The 18,813-nt window shown below is 42.6% G+C and overlaps 1 protein-coding gene across 2 annotated transcripts in view; it reads left to right on the top strand.

Moving 5' to 3' along the window:
* The window catches only part of MTTP (microsomal triglyceride transfer protein), a 627,046-nt gene that overhangs the window by 432,849 nt on the left and 175,384 nt on the right, over positions 1-18,813 (top strand). For both annotated transcript variants that reach the window (XM_069630721.1, XM_069630722.1), the window contains 3 exons: positions 3,999-4,156; positions 5,628-5,796; positions 17,204-17,311. In XM_069630721.1, coding sequence (XP_069486822.1) covers positions 3,999-4,156; positions 5,628-5,796; positions 17,204-17,311 — 435 coding nt within the window. The remainder of the gene's footprint in view (positions 1-3,998; positions 4,157-5,627; positions 5,797-17,203; positions 17,312-18,813) is intronic.

Raw genomic sequence — 18,813 nt, 5'->3', positions numbered from 1 at the left:
TACCCGTAGAATTGGCGGCACTCGAACCTATGAGCAGAGAGAAGGGTCAAGGGACCTAACCAGATGCCTATACACAAATGTGTCTGCTGTGCAGTTTTGACAGTGGACAAACTCCTGTCAAAACTCCCATTTCGTTGAATGGACTAAGTGGCCCATCCCTTCTGCACAAGACCAGAAGCATCCCCAGACATGTTTTGGCCTTGTTGGGCCTCATTAGTGAGGAGTAGCTTAGGTTTGTAGGCCCAGCAGGCACAGGACCCATGTCTCGGTATACCCATCCCACTTGGGACGACTTATGCAAAACAAAGGAGGTGATGGCTGGATGGTTTGCCAGTCGTTTAGATTTATTTAAAACCTTCCATGCATCACTTTTTTGGTTACATGAATGGTGCCCTAGATGTTATGTTATTAGGAATTTCTAATGTGCATTAACACCACCAAAGTAGCTTTATAGTGCTGCATTAGGACGTGTGACCAGCAGACATTGGGCCTCATTGGCGGTGTGGGAAAAAATGAGTGGGAATGGAATTACTGCCACTTTGTCTGCACTGCCATACTACAAGTATGACCCTAGAGTGGGGGATTTACCTTAAGCATAATGCTGCAGGTAAATTCTCCCACTTTCTGCCTAAAATCAGCAAAACCGCAGCAGTAATTCTGGCAAAAAAAAACATAGAGTCAAATGGACTCTAAAAAAATGGGGATTAACTCTGCCACCACCACTTGCAATCTGGCGGTAATTCCACCAGACCAAGTGGGGTTACTGTAACTCCATTGGGCGGTATTCTGATGGATTGATTTTTATTATTTTATTGTTCATTTATAACACGCTTAATACCAGCAAGTGGTTTCTAAGCGTGGGTTCGGGATTCGAACATGTGATGCACCGCCTTGTCTTGCTTCCATGACAAAGGTGTTGCCCCTAAGCTATCCTTCCTCTCCACCTAATTTACCACTGGAATACCACCCAACTCGTAATGAGGCCCATTAACTTAGTTTTGGAATAGATACATCTGAAGGGTAAATGATCCTCTATCGCGCTGATATGCAGGGGTGCGATCTTGCCCATTGTGTTGTACAGTAGGAGAATGAGCCGTGCCCACTGACATTTTGTCCGAGTTATCTGAAGGTCTGTCTTCAACTTCAGATTTCATCCCCGGACTCATCTCACCAGTTTTTGTCTGATGAATACTGGCCCCTTAATCTAGAAGGCCTTGTGCGTCATGCAGAGGGCATGGAAATCCACTCGCACCCCATTGGTGACCAGCGCAGAAGGGCCAGTGCAAGCATGATGTGATCCATTGTCTGTAATGTAAGGGGAAGACACGCCACTGCATAGTGTACTCTCTGCAGGCAACCACGCTTGCCTGACCAAGATTGCAGATCTTCAAGATTGGGGATGCATCTTAGCACTGTACCTATACTTAGCATTGGGAGTAGAGCGGCAAAAGGACTGCATCCACTCAGCCAATGAGAGCCTTTCCGTCTCTGCCATTCATTCATTCATTTGTAAGAGACCATATTGTGGATGACAAGGTACCACTGGAGTACTGACAACCTAAATGACATCAAACAAGTAGAGCGACCCTAACTGGTAGGGCTGCAGCATTTAAATACTGAAAAGTCTCTTGTATAAAGGTCACATACTTGACATATAACATTTAACTAATCTTGTCAGAAGCTAACATACTATTTTTCATAGCATCCCTGTGCTGAATCATGATATGCCCTGCTATCACAGGACTTTCTCTTGACTGTTTAGCCATTGTTTATCAAAAGTTGAGACCGGGAAGGTTTGCGGGAAACCGCCTAATCTTGCTTCGTTCCTCTGAACACATGAACAGAAGCCACAGGGAAACTGTTCTAACACCTCGTCAACAAGTCCGGTCTGTATGGTAGTCGTCAATATTGATGCTCTGATAGACAAAGTAGATCTGGAAACCAAGCTTGCCTTTGCCAAGCCGCTTCTATTAGGATAATCATTGCATTGAGTGCCTGAACCTTTGCATTATTGTTAGAATGGCCAGAATCTGAGGACATAGAAATCTTTCTGACCAGGGAATCCACAGGGCTTTCCTTTAGCCTCCTTATGTTGGAACCTGAATGCATGTCTTCTTTGTTAAACATGTCTATATCCACAATGCCATGGTCTGCGAATAGCTAGTTGCCGATGTCCATGTTAAGCATCAATTTTTACTATTCTCAGTGTTCTTTGCTCTAAATGGCTGCCTTTATGCTTGGATCAATGAACCACACTTAGCAACACATTTTTCTTCATGGTCCAGTACCACATGGCTGTTGTGGAGACATGAAGGCCAGAGAGCTAAGATACTGTCTGGACAGCGGTCCAGTGGTCTGTATCTGTTGCCTTCTTGTTTCAAGATACAGTACATCATTCTTGTGTTTTCTGAGAATTGATTTGTGGGTTTTTGATGGACTGCTGACTTGAAGCCTGCTGAGGTTCAGCATCTTTTCCAATTGTAACCCTATATTCTGAACTGTCACTTGCCTGAGGTGGGAGCCCCAACTCTGAAGCAAGCTTTCTCTCACAATAGTAGCCTCCAATTTGCTTCTGGTAAAAGGGAGGCCTCATCACACTTAACCTCCTGGTTACACCATTGCAATGTTTCCAATTGTTTTTGTGAAATATGTCCTCTCAGTTCCCCGACAACTGGAACCACTGAGCCTCAAAGCAATCCTTCAAGACTCTCAAGTGTAGCCATGACTCAAGTATTCGCAAAATGCAAAGCAGCCTGGTGCACGTCACTGACTGCACCATTTTCGCCGTTTAAAACTAAGAACCCTATAGACACAGTTAAATCTTGCATAAAAGTGAAGAAAACCTCTCCAAAGGAGCTGATTTCTTTCAAACTGAGCGACAGATCAAGGATGTGAAGATGCCCTACCGTGTAGCAAAATGCTTCTTTTGGCATCAAGTGTGTCCATCCTCATGGGCCAGTAGTATAGGTAAGGGGAAATGTGCTGGGGATCCCACCATACACTTGGTGGACCTACTTGGGGTGGATTGCAACCCAAAAGACAGTTGCTTGAACTGATAGTTCTCTGTAGCAGAACCTAGAAACCTCGGGTGACCTTGACAGACCAGAATGTGGAAGTACACTTCCTGCAGGTCAATAGAGGGTTTATGTGCTTAGAACGTCAATTTACAAGAGTCTAAATAGCTGACCACAAATTAACCGTGGTAGTTCTAATCACTGCAAATGGTCAATAGCGTATGGCCAGGCCACTTTCTGAACAAGTCTTATTTGCTGTGGCACAATCATTCTCAATTTCTCTTATATCACAGATCCAAAAAGAGGGATTCGTTGCCTTGTACACTTGTTTTAAAGTAGGGGTCATGTGATTTTCTTTCAACTCATTATGTTATTATTTCATAAAGATGCATCTCATAGGCAATACACCATAGTTGACACCATCCTCCAGCTCCAAGTCAGTGTTGTCAAAAATCATAGTTCTCTGCAAGGGTTTTGATAATAGCTAGACAAATAAAGTCTCAATATATGCACAAAAATATGAGAAAATATATTGTAGGATAGGAGTGGTTTTGCACTAAATTATGATGCAATTTGCTCCCATTACAATTAACTTTTGAATATGCTAAATGCCTATGCCGATGTATGTCCTTATGCATATACTTTTCTTTTTTGGCTTTACGTACTCTTCAATTGTTACCTCATCTTATTTATTTAGGGCACAAAATGGACATTTGTAATTTATTAATGCACTACAGTTAAACTTTGTTGGGTCTTATTTTCTGACGTTAATCAATGATCTAATAGTTTTCCCAAATGTTATCATATTCTGTATGATGTACCTTTCTTTGATGTATTACACTACTAGTTAATTGAACATCATCTTCCTGGGATACAAAGGTGGGTTGGGATTAAGGCAGAATTCACTAATACTAGGGAAGAACAGTCGGAAGAGAAGCTGTATGCATTTAAGATTTGCTCATGGTGTACCATTGCGCTTTTCAGCTCTCAGAGCACTGGAAAGAAATTAGGAAGAATTTCCAGCTGGAGAACCTTTCTACGGTGGACGCTGGGAGAAGCTTCTTATCGTTCATCGAGATCCTGAGGAGATCCAGCAAGGAGGAGATGCTTCAGATCCTCAGGAGTGAAAGCATCGGGGTACTGTGAGTGTCGGCCATTCTTACCTTTATAACTGGAATATATGTTCCTTAAATGGAAATGAACTCATGAGGTCAAAATCTGGTTTCATAAAGCGGTTGTATTCACAACCACAGAACATGCAGTAGGAAGGGAAGCATAACCACAGAGCGCAAGCCATTGACCAAAATCTACCAATTTCATGTTCAACAGACCTTTCGCTTTCTGAGGGTAGACCCTTCGCTAAATAATTTAATTCACTCAGACTTTCAGAATATCAACTGCTAGAATGTATGAATAACATTGTACATAACGGGTTCCAGTGGAAATCATTTGCATGTCTGTTGGTCATGCTGACCTGCCTGGATTTATTTATTTGCAATGAGCCTTTTTAATAGCACCAGGCTGGGGGAAATTATAGATCTCGTACTTGGTTGGTAGATATTATTCTGCACACGCTCGCGAAGAAACAGTAGGCCTCAGGCATTGCATGGAATTATAGAAATGTCATCCACATTTGATTCTCCTGGGCTGCTTCCAGGCCCCAATAATAACTTCAAGGATTCTGCATTACAAGACCACCTCACTTAGGTGTGAGATACATACTGTGAAGACAGTCATTAGCCTTTGCCCTTCATAAATGAAAGTGTTGATATTATACCAAAATTCTTCTCCAAATGCCTCTTGACACCCTTTCTTGAGTCACACTCTTGCCCGCTACATTTGTTGCTGAAACAGGCGTTTGGGATGTGTCTGGGACTCTTGTCTGGTCAAGAGGAACACCTCATTATCTCCCCTGCTCACTAATGAATCATCACACACAATGTCAGAAGTCCTGTAAACTCTGCACAGACAGGCCCATTCTATGAAGGAATCTCACCACTTTCCTTATGAATCCGGAGATCTGTCGAACAAATGGTACCAAGCCTTCCAATGAGTACCATTATAACATACTTTGGCCAATAAGTAATCATTATTAATGCGAGCCGGTGGCCCAAATGTGGTCACCCTCATGTCTCAGAATGACCCAGCAGAGAACTTAGTTGGTGCCATTTGTGGATATCATATCCCTAGGAAGTTATGCTTGGGAACTGGGTTCTTTCTTATTGAAGCTGACCCTTTGGTGGGCTATAAAATGTGGCCTTTGGGTAAGCCTAAGCTAAGAAAACAGACTAAACTAAACTAAACCAGCACTAGGATCCTTTGCTATGAACAATGTTGTAACCTTTTATGGATGGCACCTTCGGATGGTCTCTTAATGGCACTGATGCTGTGCTAAAGTGCAGTGCACCCTTTCCTCTCAGCCACATTATTTGAATTACATGCATGGAAGGACTCTATGAGATTTGCTTTTTCATTTTAAGATATAATCCTCTCAATTGAAAATGAATTCCAAAGTTGCCTTTTTAAACAAATGAAGACTGTTTAGTTAATAGCAATTATCTCTTCTAAACCTTAAGCACAAGAACCGACTTCTCTCACATACTCTCTTCACAGTCCCCAACTAGTGGACGCCGTGACCTCTGCACACACCCCCGCCTCGCTGGAGGCCATGCTGGAATATCTGGACTTCAAGAACAGCAGTGACTATCTGCTGCAGGAAAGATTCCTCTATGCCATTGCCTTTTCCACCCATCCCAATGAGATGATGTTAAGGGCTTTACTGGTAAGTGCAGCAATAACCTTGAAACCTTTGTACAACAGTGGAAAAGCCTTCCATTGAGCGCTTTGTGTGTTGTGGTTGAATGGACACAGACCATGCAATTGGCCAGATGCTTTATTGATTTTCAGTCAATCTATAATATAATTGAAGATTATGTAAACTATCATTCATTGATAGTGCATGTGGTTCAAGAAGTCCAAGTCAGTGTAAATGTCTGAGTGATCACATATTGCAACTCCTGTGCAGCTTGATAAAACCAAAGAGATCTTGTGGCCGCATTTGAAATACCTAATGTGCTAATAGAGACGCTCTGTCGGCCCATCGAAAAAGGGTCACCCTAACCATAACATCAATCTGAAGGTTCCTTGGTGTATGTTCTAATTTACAAAACATGTGCTAGGACAAGACATCTTTTAAATAGGACTCAGAATGAAGACCACATACGTGTAGGTCTACATTGTGGACCCATCCTGGGAGGCACAGATGTACAGAGGGTGTTTCGAAAGATGGATTTTTGAGGATAAGGAGTGACTGGACCCCTGCCTAATATTTGCTGGGGAGATTTGCTGTTGCCAGCCCCCCGTTCGTGACCTTGCAGAAAGATAGGTGGTGCATAGGGGCTCTTCTCTTTTGTAAATTCCAGAGGGATTTCATCCATGGCCTCAGAGAGTTTTTGAAAAGACCACCACTCTCTGATACTGTTCCTCTGATCCTAACTTTAGTGGGTGCTGGTAGATCTAGCCATTTCTTACTGTGGCGTGACATTTATTACTGGGCATCTATGATAAAGCAAGCATGATAAGTGTTATTACATGGCTAGACTAGTATTTTGGCGCAGCCAGTCTAGCCATTTCTTACTGTGGCAGGACATTATTTAGTGGAAATTGTGATGACGCAAGCTTGATAAGTGTTATTACGTGGTTAGACTGGCCTTTTGGTGAAGCCAGTATAGCTATTTCTTGCTGTGGCTTGACACTTTTCTACTGGGCATCTATGGTAAAGCAAGAATGATAAGCATCATTGCATTACTAGAGTGGGATTTTGGCACAGCCAATCTAGCTATAATATTTTACTGTAGCATGGGATGTTTTACGGGTCATCTAGGATAACACAAACACAATGGGCCTCATTCCGAGTATGGAGGTAGCCATGCTGCTTTTAGTGGCATGGCTACCCCCATACCGGGTACCGGGTCTGGGTTCCTTGAATGGGGAAATATCGGGCCATTCCGACCTTGGAGGGCCTAGTATTTCCCCATTCATGGAACCCGGACCCGCAACATCACCATTCCCATTTGTGCCCCCATAGGGCACAATGGGAATGGGGAGGATGCTAACAACAGGCCTGTTAATGACAGGCCCGTTTTTAGCATCCTGGTCTGCTCGCCTGGGTCGTAATGAGGCCCAATGAGTGTTATGTGTCTAGAATGGCCTGCATTGGTGCAGCCAGTTTGGACATGCTGTCTTACAGTGGCATGGCATTTTTAATGGCAAAGGCAATAGGAGTACGTTCTTACATAGGAGTACTGGCATATATTGGCAGAGCCTGCTTGGACATGTTTGCTAATAGTATGATTACTGACATTATGCGTAAAGCAAACATGAGTACGTTCTTATATGGGAACACTGGCCTATATACGTGCAGACTGTAATGGAAATGTTTGGGCAAAGCCAGCATGAACATTAATTTGATAGGGCCATATATTGAGGGAAAGGCATCATTAACATGCATTAGTAAATGCTCCTGTGCAAGGTTGGTTACTTGCATCTATTGAGTTACCTTACAACACCGATTTCAATCTGTCTGTCTTTTTACCTAATTTTTCACAGAAAGTGTGCTTCATAATGCACCATTGTAATCCATTATTCAAAACATTTTACCCCCTTACTTGGTTTGGGGTTCCTCGCTACGCTTTGACACTCTTGCATATTTGGAGCAAATATTCATGCCCCTTCCAATTAAATAATTCACCAGCCACCACAGCTTCCTGGTTCTTTCACGTCCATGCAGGAGCAGGAATGCCACATTGCCCGTGCCCAATGCAGTCTGAATGTGAGGGGAGGCACAGGAGCACCTGTTCACACATTCATATGTGCAATTCCCCAGTCTGCATCCCCAATGAGCCATACAATGTAAGGGAAGAAAAACTCTTCCGACCTTGCATGGTCCATTTGACATGCATGTGTAGAGGAGCAGATGTAGATGTCATTTATAGAGCCCACCCCACCACCTCAGTCATATTGGAAGAAAAGCAAGAGAACACTGTGCATGACACCTGGTATCATCCCAATACCACATTGAAGGTATGAGAGATGTTATGCACTCAGACAACCGTATCAAATGTATCCTTAAGCTGATGCAGTAGAGATGAGCCTGCAGACACCACCGGACATAGAAGAACTATAAGTAAAGTCTGGCAGGTGTGAAGTAACGTCATGAAGAAGAGAAGATACATGGATGCACTAAACCTGATGATGGATATCTAGAGAATGAAGATGTGACAAAAGTGATGAAGGAAACGTATATGCGGATATGAAGAAAACCATATGCACTTAAAAGATAAGTAACAAGAGATGCAGTAGATGTATATATGCAGAAACACAATGTAAATAAGACGATGTAGAAGCTTGCTCAAGTAGGAAATATAACGCCAGTACAGCAATCATGTTGAGAAAATGGATGTCGTCATTGTATAAAATTAAGCGAGAGTCTTCGGGAGGAGTAAGACCTAGGCTGCAGAGCTGCAAAGCGCTGGAATACAGATATGTGTAAAAACAAATTATATTTGCTTGGCTCAGAATCAAGGATGCCACTGTAAGAAGCAACTACAAGGCACAAAAGGAGTTGAAGAGGATAAGCTACGTACCCAGGAGATATTTCTCTTGGATTGAGCAAAGGAGTGAATAATTGTGAGTCCCAAGTATTGCACAATCAAAGATGGAGAAAGCACATGCTAGACGGAGCAACCAAGTCTCCAGAGGACGAGGATAGTAATAGCACCCAATATAATTGAATCAAATAGCACTAAATAAAAGGACAGAATGGATAAAATCATAGTCTCCTCCCACATATTTCAAGGCCAGAAGATAAGGCCTATTCATAAAGCTCCAGACGAAGATAGTAGTTATACCTTCACTCCCGTTAATGTTCAGAGGAAGAGAACAGTCATCAAGGTCAACTACAGAGAAGAAGCCTTGGCTTAGGGCCTAACTTATGAGAGATGGTAGGCTAATTAGCTAAGGAGGGCAGTTGTCTGACATTGTTCACCTGTACATGGGTTTCATTGCTTACGTGCGTCCAGCGAGCCAAATGTCCAAGGTTGGTAAGAGAGTGTCAACCAATCATGAGGTCCTATGTAATGGCGGATTATACATTGTTGCAGAAGCATATCCACTGCTGTTTTTATGCTATTATCAGTATGTTATGTAGTTACAGGTTGGTTAAGGCGTGCCTACCAGATAAAGGGCAGCCAATGATGATATTAACACTTATACGAACTATAGGTATATATGTTTCCTTAACCAATCCCTCCACCTGGTAGGTTTGTTATTGTTGGCCACGTAGGATGACGTCATAGATGACGTACATCGAGGTATAAAACCTTTTGCGTAATTGAAATGCATTGTGTGAGAATACAATCTGTTTGTTCGCCAGGTTTCACTACTTATTGAACTGATAATAAAGTAGTATTTTGCCATTTTCTTTGAGTCTGTCTGGTTATTTGGGCCTGAGATCATTTATTTGGTAATCCCAATCTGCTCTTGGAACGCTCCAGGTGCTATTGCACACATGCTGGGGAACATAAACTGCCAAAGGGAAACCATGTTTCCCTTTAACAATTTCAGACATGGCTCCTCCATAATGGGCGAGGATACTGGCAGGCCGACGCCCCCTTGCCTGTTATGGATGAGTCGTCACGGTTGGGGATGCATTTAACTCTCTGGATATATTGTGGCTTCTGCAACTGCGAGCATCTAGTTTCAGCTCATACTTGCACACACTTGCATGGAGAATTCCAGTGCTGGGCACAGAGCATGTCCCAATGTTAAAGCATGTTCACCCATACAAAGATGGCCTGCATACACAGGTTGGCTTATGTTGTGGAAACAAGTCCCATTCCAAGATAGGCTCCATGTCCGATTTATCCAATGCGTTTGACCAAAGTAAACCAGCTCGAGGGGTGAGGTACTGTTCTTTTCTTTGCTGGATCATAGGGTGAAGTGATTACTCCCCTTTTTATGTAACCATGAGGTATAAAAGAGAGGAGAACAAATCACACCAATATCTTAACACATCCCACAGCCGCCTGTTTACTGCCAAGGCCTTTCTATAATGTTGTTTCCTCTCAAACTGCGAAGTAGTCCTTTTTCCTGTTAGTGTTTCTGGTTCTGCATCCCGGTCAGTTGGAGATGTTATTCATTGGCGTTTCTTCTCTTTTGGGTATTCCTGTGTGAGCGCCTCCTTCTGATCACTACAGTGCCCCCTGTTTTCGGTTTGGGGCAGCAAAGTTGCTATGGGGCAGCCTAGGCCGTGTCGATTGAGTCACCAAGAAAAACCGAGCAAAGCTCGCCTGTTTGACCTTTCGTTGACAGTCAAGTTGTGCTACTGGTCATGCGTAAAACCTTCGAAGGAGCAGTAAATCAGCAATATACAACCTTTTTCAATGTCTCCTCTCTCTTTCAATCCTGTGATCTTTTAAGCTTTAGATTAATCCATCCTTCCTCTCCAGCTTCAGGTGAACACCTTGAAGGCCATGGAGCGGAATCGAAGAGGAAGACATAGGTACAGAGAAGAGCATCCTGTCCCCCTCACCAGAAAAAGGGTAGAGTCAGTGCAGAAGAGATTCTCTTGACAGGTCCCTAGTCACATGTGTCTTTAAGCCACCAACTCCTTAACATCTATGAGTGCAGGCAAATAGGGCTAGCCAAGCAGAACCACCTGACGAGAGTGCTTCCAAACATTTTTTGACTGGAAAAATCTAACTGATGATTGGGGGACGTATCAATGATGTGTTGGCACTAAATAACACGACTGTTAATTAAAATTGCATGACAATTTCTTTGATATTACAGAGGTTTTACAGCAAAGTAAAAACAGTGCTCGTGGAATAAAAAAAACGATTTTAATTTGATCATCATAAATTTAATTTTAGAGTTCCAAAACGTATACTCATAATAAAAAAGCAATATACATTATTTTGGGGTACATAATGAAAATGGTCATTGTCTCTCAAGAAGGACCATTGTTGGTCCGAAATGCAATGGCTTCTGTTGTCTGTCTTTGAAATACATATTTATTTTCCACCACTGCTATGTCAACATCATACATTATTGTATGTAGATACAGAATTTAGACTTAGGTACTTTGCTGTACTTTTGCAAACTCTCGAGCAGCTTCAGCTAACAGTAAGTGTGCACACCAACGCCGTCGGTACATACCCCAGTCCTCTCTAACGTATATATTAATCTTTACCATTGGTGATTGATTGATCTGGGCAACCCTCCAGACCATCATTATTCAGCCTGCCTGGGGGAAAGATCACATGTAAATCCGTCTTAGCTACCATACCAAACTGGGCAGTCCAGCCCGAACTGCTAGGTCACTGCCCTACTGCACGAGACCAGAATGTCACTGACTGAACGTGCTTCTCAAACCAGCCCAGTTGCTTGCATCATACCGCGGTATACAGGTTGCCCTTTGTGCGTGGCCTCAATACAGCTGTCGCCTGACAGCCCTGAACCCGAACACACACTTTTGTGGCCACGGAGCTGAGTGCTCGATGTCGGCTGGCTGAAGTCCTTTGCCACAATTTAAGGGTACTAGAAGAAATTGTGAGCACACAGAAGAAAGCGGGCGATGGTGGTGACTGAGAGCAGGGCCTCAGTGGTGAGTCTGTCTAGAGGCAACCCCCTTCAGCAGCATGTGTCCGGAGGCACATGAAGCTGGAGCTCACTGAGAATTGTAGCACTGATATTGCCACTGCCCTTTGATAGTGGAAAAACTGATATAGTGGCTTTTCAACATATTCTGAGACCCTTCGACAAAACTGCTCAAGAATATATTGAAAACCTTCAGCAAATACATATAAGGAACACAGCAGTCGGGCTAAGAATATTCGGTTAATTTCTGAAGGACTCGACAACTATGCACACAACTGTCCCTGGAAAATGATATAAGAAGCCCCGGTGCCGCATTGGGGCAGAGTGTGATGTGAGCTGTGAGACAGAAAGCCCTTGCGGCCGCACAGCATTTGTACTCGGCTGTACAGATTTCTTAGCATGCAATCAAAAACCTTTCTTCCTCTCCTGAATCACATTCCTTTCATTCTGCTCCTCGCGTTCTGAAGTTACCTACTCTGAGGGAAACACAGCTCGTGTAGCCAGGGAACATTTAATAGATGCTAGTGACAGCGGCTCACTCTTGGTGGCAGAGGAATATTGTGAAAACCACATCAGAAGATCGAGTTGTGAGAACACACTCCGGTAAATGGCAGTCACCAGCAAGCAGTGAGCAGAAATGATGAGGTCAGCAGCCTAACTAGTGAATTTTCCAGGAATTGTCCTTTTTTGTGATGTATCACAAGTTGATGTTGATTGGGATGCAATGATGAACATATTGTGGTTGGTCCTAAAGACGTTCACTGATAGAGAATCCTGACCCTAATCCTGTGTTTCCCTTTTGCTACTGTTGATATACCCCCCCCCTTAAGTTCCTTATACAGTTTGGGCAGCTAGTGTCTAATTGGCAAGGCACAGCAACATAGCCTTATTCGGCATAAAAACCATAAAAGCATAAAATACTTGACATCAAAAACAGAGATAAAACAAACATACAATACATCAAATTACAGTAAATTGATAAAACCATGACGAAACATGTGGCCACATTCAAACCTTTGTGAAGAATTACAACCATTTCACTGCCATAGAAACATCTAAGCAGCTAAGACAAGGAGAGCAATACTCGCAGCTCTGGAGGTTGAACAAATGAATTCGAAATCTTTTTCCTGAGCAGCCACACCCTGTGGGTGTATCGCACGGTTGCAAATATCACACGGCAAACCCTGTGGGTGTATCGCACGGTTGCAAATATCACACGGCAAACCCTGTGGGTGTATCGCGCGGTTGCAAATATCACACGGGGAAGTGAACATTGCATTAAGAAAAACATTGCAGTTCTAGATGAACGAATGCCAGCTTCTTTTAGGATTGGTCTCAAATATACATACCTTAATCTGAAAGACCTATCACCTATCAGCAGAAAATGCAAAACAGTTTCTTTAGTCACCCCACACAGCGAACATGTCTCAGAAGCTGAAAGACGCGACCGGGAAAATGCCTAATCTTAACTGCATATACAATGATCTTCCAAAAGGCAATGAGATAAAATCTAGATAGTGTTTAAAAGCAATGTCTAGGTTGTGTGCAAGGTAATCCAAACCTAATTTGTAATTAGCAGCATCAGCTAAAAGGTAGTCCCAGGCACGCAACGTAGCTACCTATTTTTATTTACCCCGGGCAGCGCCGCTGCTCTCCATGGGATTTTCCTGCAGCACGGAAGCATCCAAAACACTAAACATTCTCTTTATGTGAACAAACCAATTAATGCTTTTTACTCAAAGACACTAAATGCGGTAATACTTCCCTAGATTTACCCAAACCTGGTTGGTGCCAAGCTCTTAGCCATATAAAAACAGAGCTTAACATAGCCTTGGCACCAATCGGGGTTACGCTGAGCTCCAGGTGGGTAAGAGCTGAGGGAACACACATTTATTTATTTATATATTTATCACGCGCTGCAGCCCAAAGGCTTCAGGGCGCACTCTTATAGGGAGTAGCAGCAATTGTTTCAGAAATGTATTTTCTTTGATGTTCAATAACCCGCAGTTATCAAACTCCCAGAGCTCTGATCCGTACAGAACAGCAGGTTAAACTCTGACTCAACTCCTCAATTGGATGCCAGTATATTAAAGGACTTGTTTTGTGCATCATGTTCTTCTTTAAACACTGAAGTAATCACAAGTGGCACTTTGGATAATAGTAGTTTCCAATACGTCAGGTGTCTGGATACTGGGCTCTCCAGAAGCTTTGTACTGCAATACCAATGACCCCTCACCATCGAGTATGCTGTGCAGGACCAATGGGGTTTGTAGTCCAAAACATCTGGTTAGTCAAAGGTTGCAGGCGCCTGATATTTGTGAATGTGTAAATTAGTCCAAAAATGAGTGCTTATACTGACTCATGTGGTGAGCTTCGCAGTGCCATTTTAGACTGAATCTTTGCTACTTTTGGGTAACTGTTACAATGTAACAAGAGTAGAGTGATGACCGTACGTCCGACATCGCTCGGGTGAGACCGGTACTTCCTCAAAGGATCCACTGGGCTACATTGTATCACTGCACTGAATAGTAGGCAGTAGAACTAAAAATGACATTTCTAAGAAAGCGGGCAGAAACTGCAGCGCAGTATGGGTGCTGCAGTTTCTGCCCGCTTTGAACATCTAGGAAGATACGAGTGAAGAGCAGTAAGCATGCATTGGAAACGTAATGCTTACCCCTTCCATATCTGTGCAGAACTCGAGACACGCTGCTCGTAATTTGAACCACATTTACCACAGTGCATCCGATGGGGACATCTATTTGGGGTGTAAAGGATTCCAATTCCATGCTGCATTTGGGAGCAGTTGGACTCCCAACTGGTCCATCTCGAACCAGATGAAGAGGGGAACTCACTTTCAGTAGTGCCATCTCCATAATAAGCTGCCCGTAACACGCTGTGCTGCAAGGCTTGCCGGAAAAATTCCCTCGTTGACACTACCCCCAATATATATACGCGGAGATATGTACCTGAAGTCACTGTTCACCTAAACATTGTATAGACCAGACCCGAGTTGAAGTCTGTCTTGATCCTGAAGAAGGTCGTTGAATCAGGGGCCCATCATGTTAGGGCCAGCTATACGACTGAAACATATGTAGATCTAGCAAATAAGCTATGGAGCTATTTGGCATATATACACTCACAGAATGGTCACTTGTGTAACACAAATTGTACATTGTTAGATGTGTTTTTATGACAGGAAAATTCTCCTGGACATGTTTTGTTGTAATGAATCATTAACGGTATGGAATGAAAGAGTGTATGGCTTGTGGTGAGATTGAAAAGATGTCAAATATTGTGATCATTTCATGTGATTGATGAGTAAACAATATCTTAAGTGTTATCTTGGAAAGAATAAAATATATTTTTTGATATAAAGATTGTTCATTAAGTATACAATTGATTGCTTTAGCCCCAATACCAGGGTCCATTTTCTATTGTATCCAACAATGAGCAACAGACATAAATGTTTAAAAATAAAAAAATATTTTCAAAAGATTATGCATAACCAGTATTGTACACCCATTATCGACCTCGAACAATTGTAACGACCACCATTTTAGACCCTGTTGAGTTTCACTTGGTGAAGCATTACCCCGTAGGAGTTTGTTTATAGTGTTAGGAGGACTAGAACTTTAGACGTTTTACTCCTGATGAATATCTGGCATGAGTGCTCTTAGGATAGAAACATGTTGGGTTCATGCCATAATATGTTTAGGCATTCATTTTTGCACTAATAGTAGAACTAGTACCTCTAATATCTACATTGGTGTCAGGTAGAGGTACCTTAATAAACAGAATATTCCACTTGAGACCATCTATTTTCCTTTAGGGTAGTTTGGACACTTCTATTCTGAATAATTGGGTGTACAATACAGGTTGTCATTTGTTGCTATGATTTGATGCATAATCTTTTCAAAATATTTTTTGATTTTTAAACATTTATTTCTGTTGCTCATTGTTTTCATATCTATAAATAAATTTGCTTTATTGTATTACTGGGATATTACGGGCAGCGGAGACAACAGTAAATTCCCATTCCATGGAGTCCAACAGGACTCCATGGGAGGAGATTGCCGGAATTACAGGCACCTGTACTACCAGTGCAGGTGATTCTGGCATTTATTTGCCAGGAGGGGCCTGAACTCCTGGCAGGTCAGACCTGCCGGTAGTTCACTGCCCCCACCGGCAAACTTGTGTTCCTCCGGTCTGGAAAGAATGTTGGTGTCGGAATTACCGGCATTTTTACCAGTATTTTATTGGTTTTGTGTTGGCTTTAATCTCAGCCTTCATGTCTGAAAGCGCAGTTAGGAATTCTCTTCCTGACCTGCAGCCCACGTAGCGTTGCTAGGTATAATATGATGTTCAAACCAGTTTACTGCAATGTGGTGCATTATACAGCTTCCAAATAAATGAATAAATTGATAAGACTCTGTTAGACCATCCTTAATACTGCCATGAACTGCTCAACTGCCTTTTGGTTAAAAGACTGTTCCCGGTTTCCAGTGCCTTTCCCTGCCCTACCAGAAAAGAAGTGGTAATGGAGGCTGGCATGTGCGTGCATGGTGGCGGTCATATGGACACGTCTAGTTGGTTAACGTTTATAGAGCAGGCGGGGATCCATGGGGATTCACGCCCCACTTTACGCATGAAAATTAGATAGGGCCTAAAATGCCGAAGCTACTGCCAGTGTCTTCTTGCTGAGCGGGAAAACGCACAGAGTGTAAGAGTGTATTTCCTGCTCCATGTGCCGCTTTGTCAAAACAATCCAGGGGAAAATGGTGCAGACGGTAAAAACAAAGCTGCTGCCTGTTTTTTTTTTTACATCCAAGCCATTTACGGCCACTATGAAAATAATCCCATAATTTGAGTAATAATTGCTCCTACTATTACTGCCATAGAATATGGAAGAATCCAGCGTTTACCGCAATATGAAAATGTGAGCTGATACCTTGGCACCACAGCCCTTGCTGGCACTAACACTTTAGTAGCAGGCTTGGACTGACCTATTTGGCAATAGAGCAATGCCCTTAACCAAAAACTCAAAAGGCTACTGAGGGACAGTTTTCTGGGGTGTCAAATTGGGCCACTTTTTTGGCTAATGTGGGCCAGTTTGATGAGTTACTTCACTGTGCAGCTAGTCGTTTTGACCAGTGTAGCTGAATAAATATTGTTTAAATTGCATGGTTTGCATAACATTTTAAACCAAAACTCCCCCATGTGTACTATTCAAACAGTCTGTCACAAAAGGAATGAATTGCCTTTTGCAACTGTGGGCCACTTTTTCATGAGTGCCCGAGACAATTGTATGCGGTTAGTAGGTAGGAGTTCACTAGTCTCTTCCAGTGTTGAAGGAATCCAACATACATCACACACAAGGCAGGCCACATTGGTCCCCTATCTTGATGCAAGGCGCGTTCGTTTTTGAACCTTCGAGAGTTGCAGAATTTTGTCTGTATTGTTGAACGCCGGAGTTGTGGCCGTTTGAGCACTGTGCTTGACCTAACAAATTGTTTATGTGTTTAACACAACAGGATACCTACAGAGGCAAGATTGGAAACAGTGAAATGCGGGACACCGTGGTGATCGTTATGGGGGCGCTCATCAGAAAGCTATGTCTGGGTGGAGGCTGCAAGCTTCCGGTAAGTTGCTCCTGCGTCAGCTTACTCTTGCCACTTCTGTTTGCTCAGACCATGACTTGTAACTTAAATGTATCCTCTTAATAACAGAAAAGCAAAATGCTAAAGAAAGTATCATGATGGATGCAAATGAAATATGTGTTATCTTTTCGTTCGACTATATGGGAAGTGGGCACCACTTTAGTAGTTCAGTATCGTGTCTTATTGATATTTGGTTCGCACCAGTGGCGTGTCCCGACTCTTTTGACTGGGGTGGCCCAAGTGGGGCACTGACTCTTTCAGGGGTGGCATTAAGTACGAGCACATAAACACACACAATGATCATAGTTTAGGATAGTGGGGTGGCACCTGGTGTGGCCAGTCAGATTCCGGGGGTAGCCCGTGTCACCACAGGCCACTCCCTGGACACGCCCCTAGTTCACAGGAGCCCTCTTGCACAGAGAGAGCGTTTCAAACTCACAGCAATTTTCTAGCATGTATCCAGGCAGAAGCTGGGTGAACCCATGAGGAAACCTGCGGAATATATAATTATATTGTCTACAAAAGAAATATATTCAAAATAATAGTGCACAAAATCAATATGAAGGCATCTTCAGTTGCAGACACAGGCATCGTAATTTGCCCAGTGCATTTCGGATTGCAAAATCCATTTTTTCTTTGTTGGATACATATATATATATTTCTTCAAATCTTTATTTATATATTTAGGACCATACAGAAGCAATAAAACATAATACAATATCTCAACTATACAAAATGGCACCTATTGACACATAATCTCCTAAAATAATCTATAAATAGTAACAGGATACATACATTTTTTGTAACCAATAGAATTATCTATACAGCCGGTTTCCGCATGGGGTCACCCAGCTTCGGACAGTGTACATGCCACGAAATCGCTGTCAATATTTTCATAAGACCATACTAGAGCAGTCCTGCACAATAAATCAAGTAGTTGACCAATAAACTGGTAATTTAGTCCTGAACATTTTTGGCAAGTGTACGCATATGTTTGCAATTCTAATGTGAAGTTGACTTCAGTAGATTTCAGTTCAAATGTTATATACAAGCGTAACTTGTATCGAAACAGTAAGGTCCTTGAAATCTTGTCAATTTGGTAACTGATCTTGGAGTAGTTTTCTTTTCATTTGAAATCTTTGTAATTCTTTGATGCATATCTTGTCTTGTCTATGTGACTTTTTTGGTATTTGGCGGGTATGTCACACTCTCAAGAGTTGTTTCAGATGGTGCCTGGTGTGCTGGCACGTTCGGCAGTGCTTTTTTCTCGTTCACGTGTGCGTTTAGTCTATTTGCATTAAAGTCTCTGTGATTCCGTTTGCTTTCTCTCATGTTATGTCTGAGGTGTTTACGGTAGTTTGTAGAACCGATCATTACATTATTATTGACTGTGGCCATTTTCAGCCTCTTTGATGATGTTTTCGGCATCAGCAGTGCTCTGTTTTGGATGAGATTTGGCTCATTGTCATTGTGATTGTCTGCAA

Source organism: Ambystoma mexicanum, chromosome 6q (assembly GCF_040938575.1).
Source record: "Ambystoma mexicanum isolate Mex_15411 chromosome 6q, UKY_AmexF1_1, whole genome shotgun sequence".
Taxonomy (NCBI): domain Eukaryota; kingdom Metazoa; phylum Chordata; class Amphibia; order Caudata; family Ambystomatidae; genus Ambystoma; species Ambystoma mexicanum.
The sequence above is the reverse complement of the archived record's forward strand: the minus strand, read 5'-3'. Positions and strand labels throughout refer to the sequence as shown.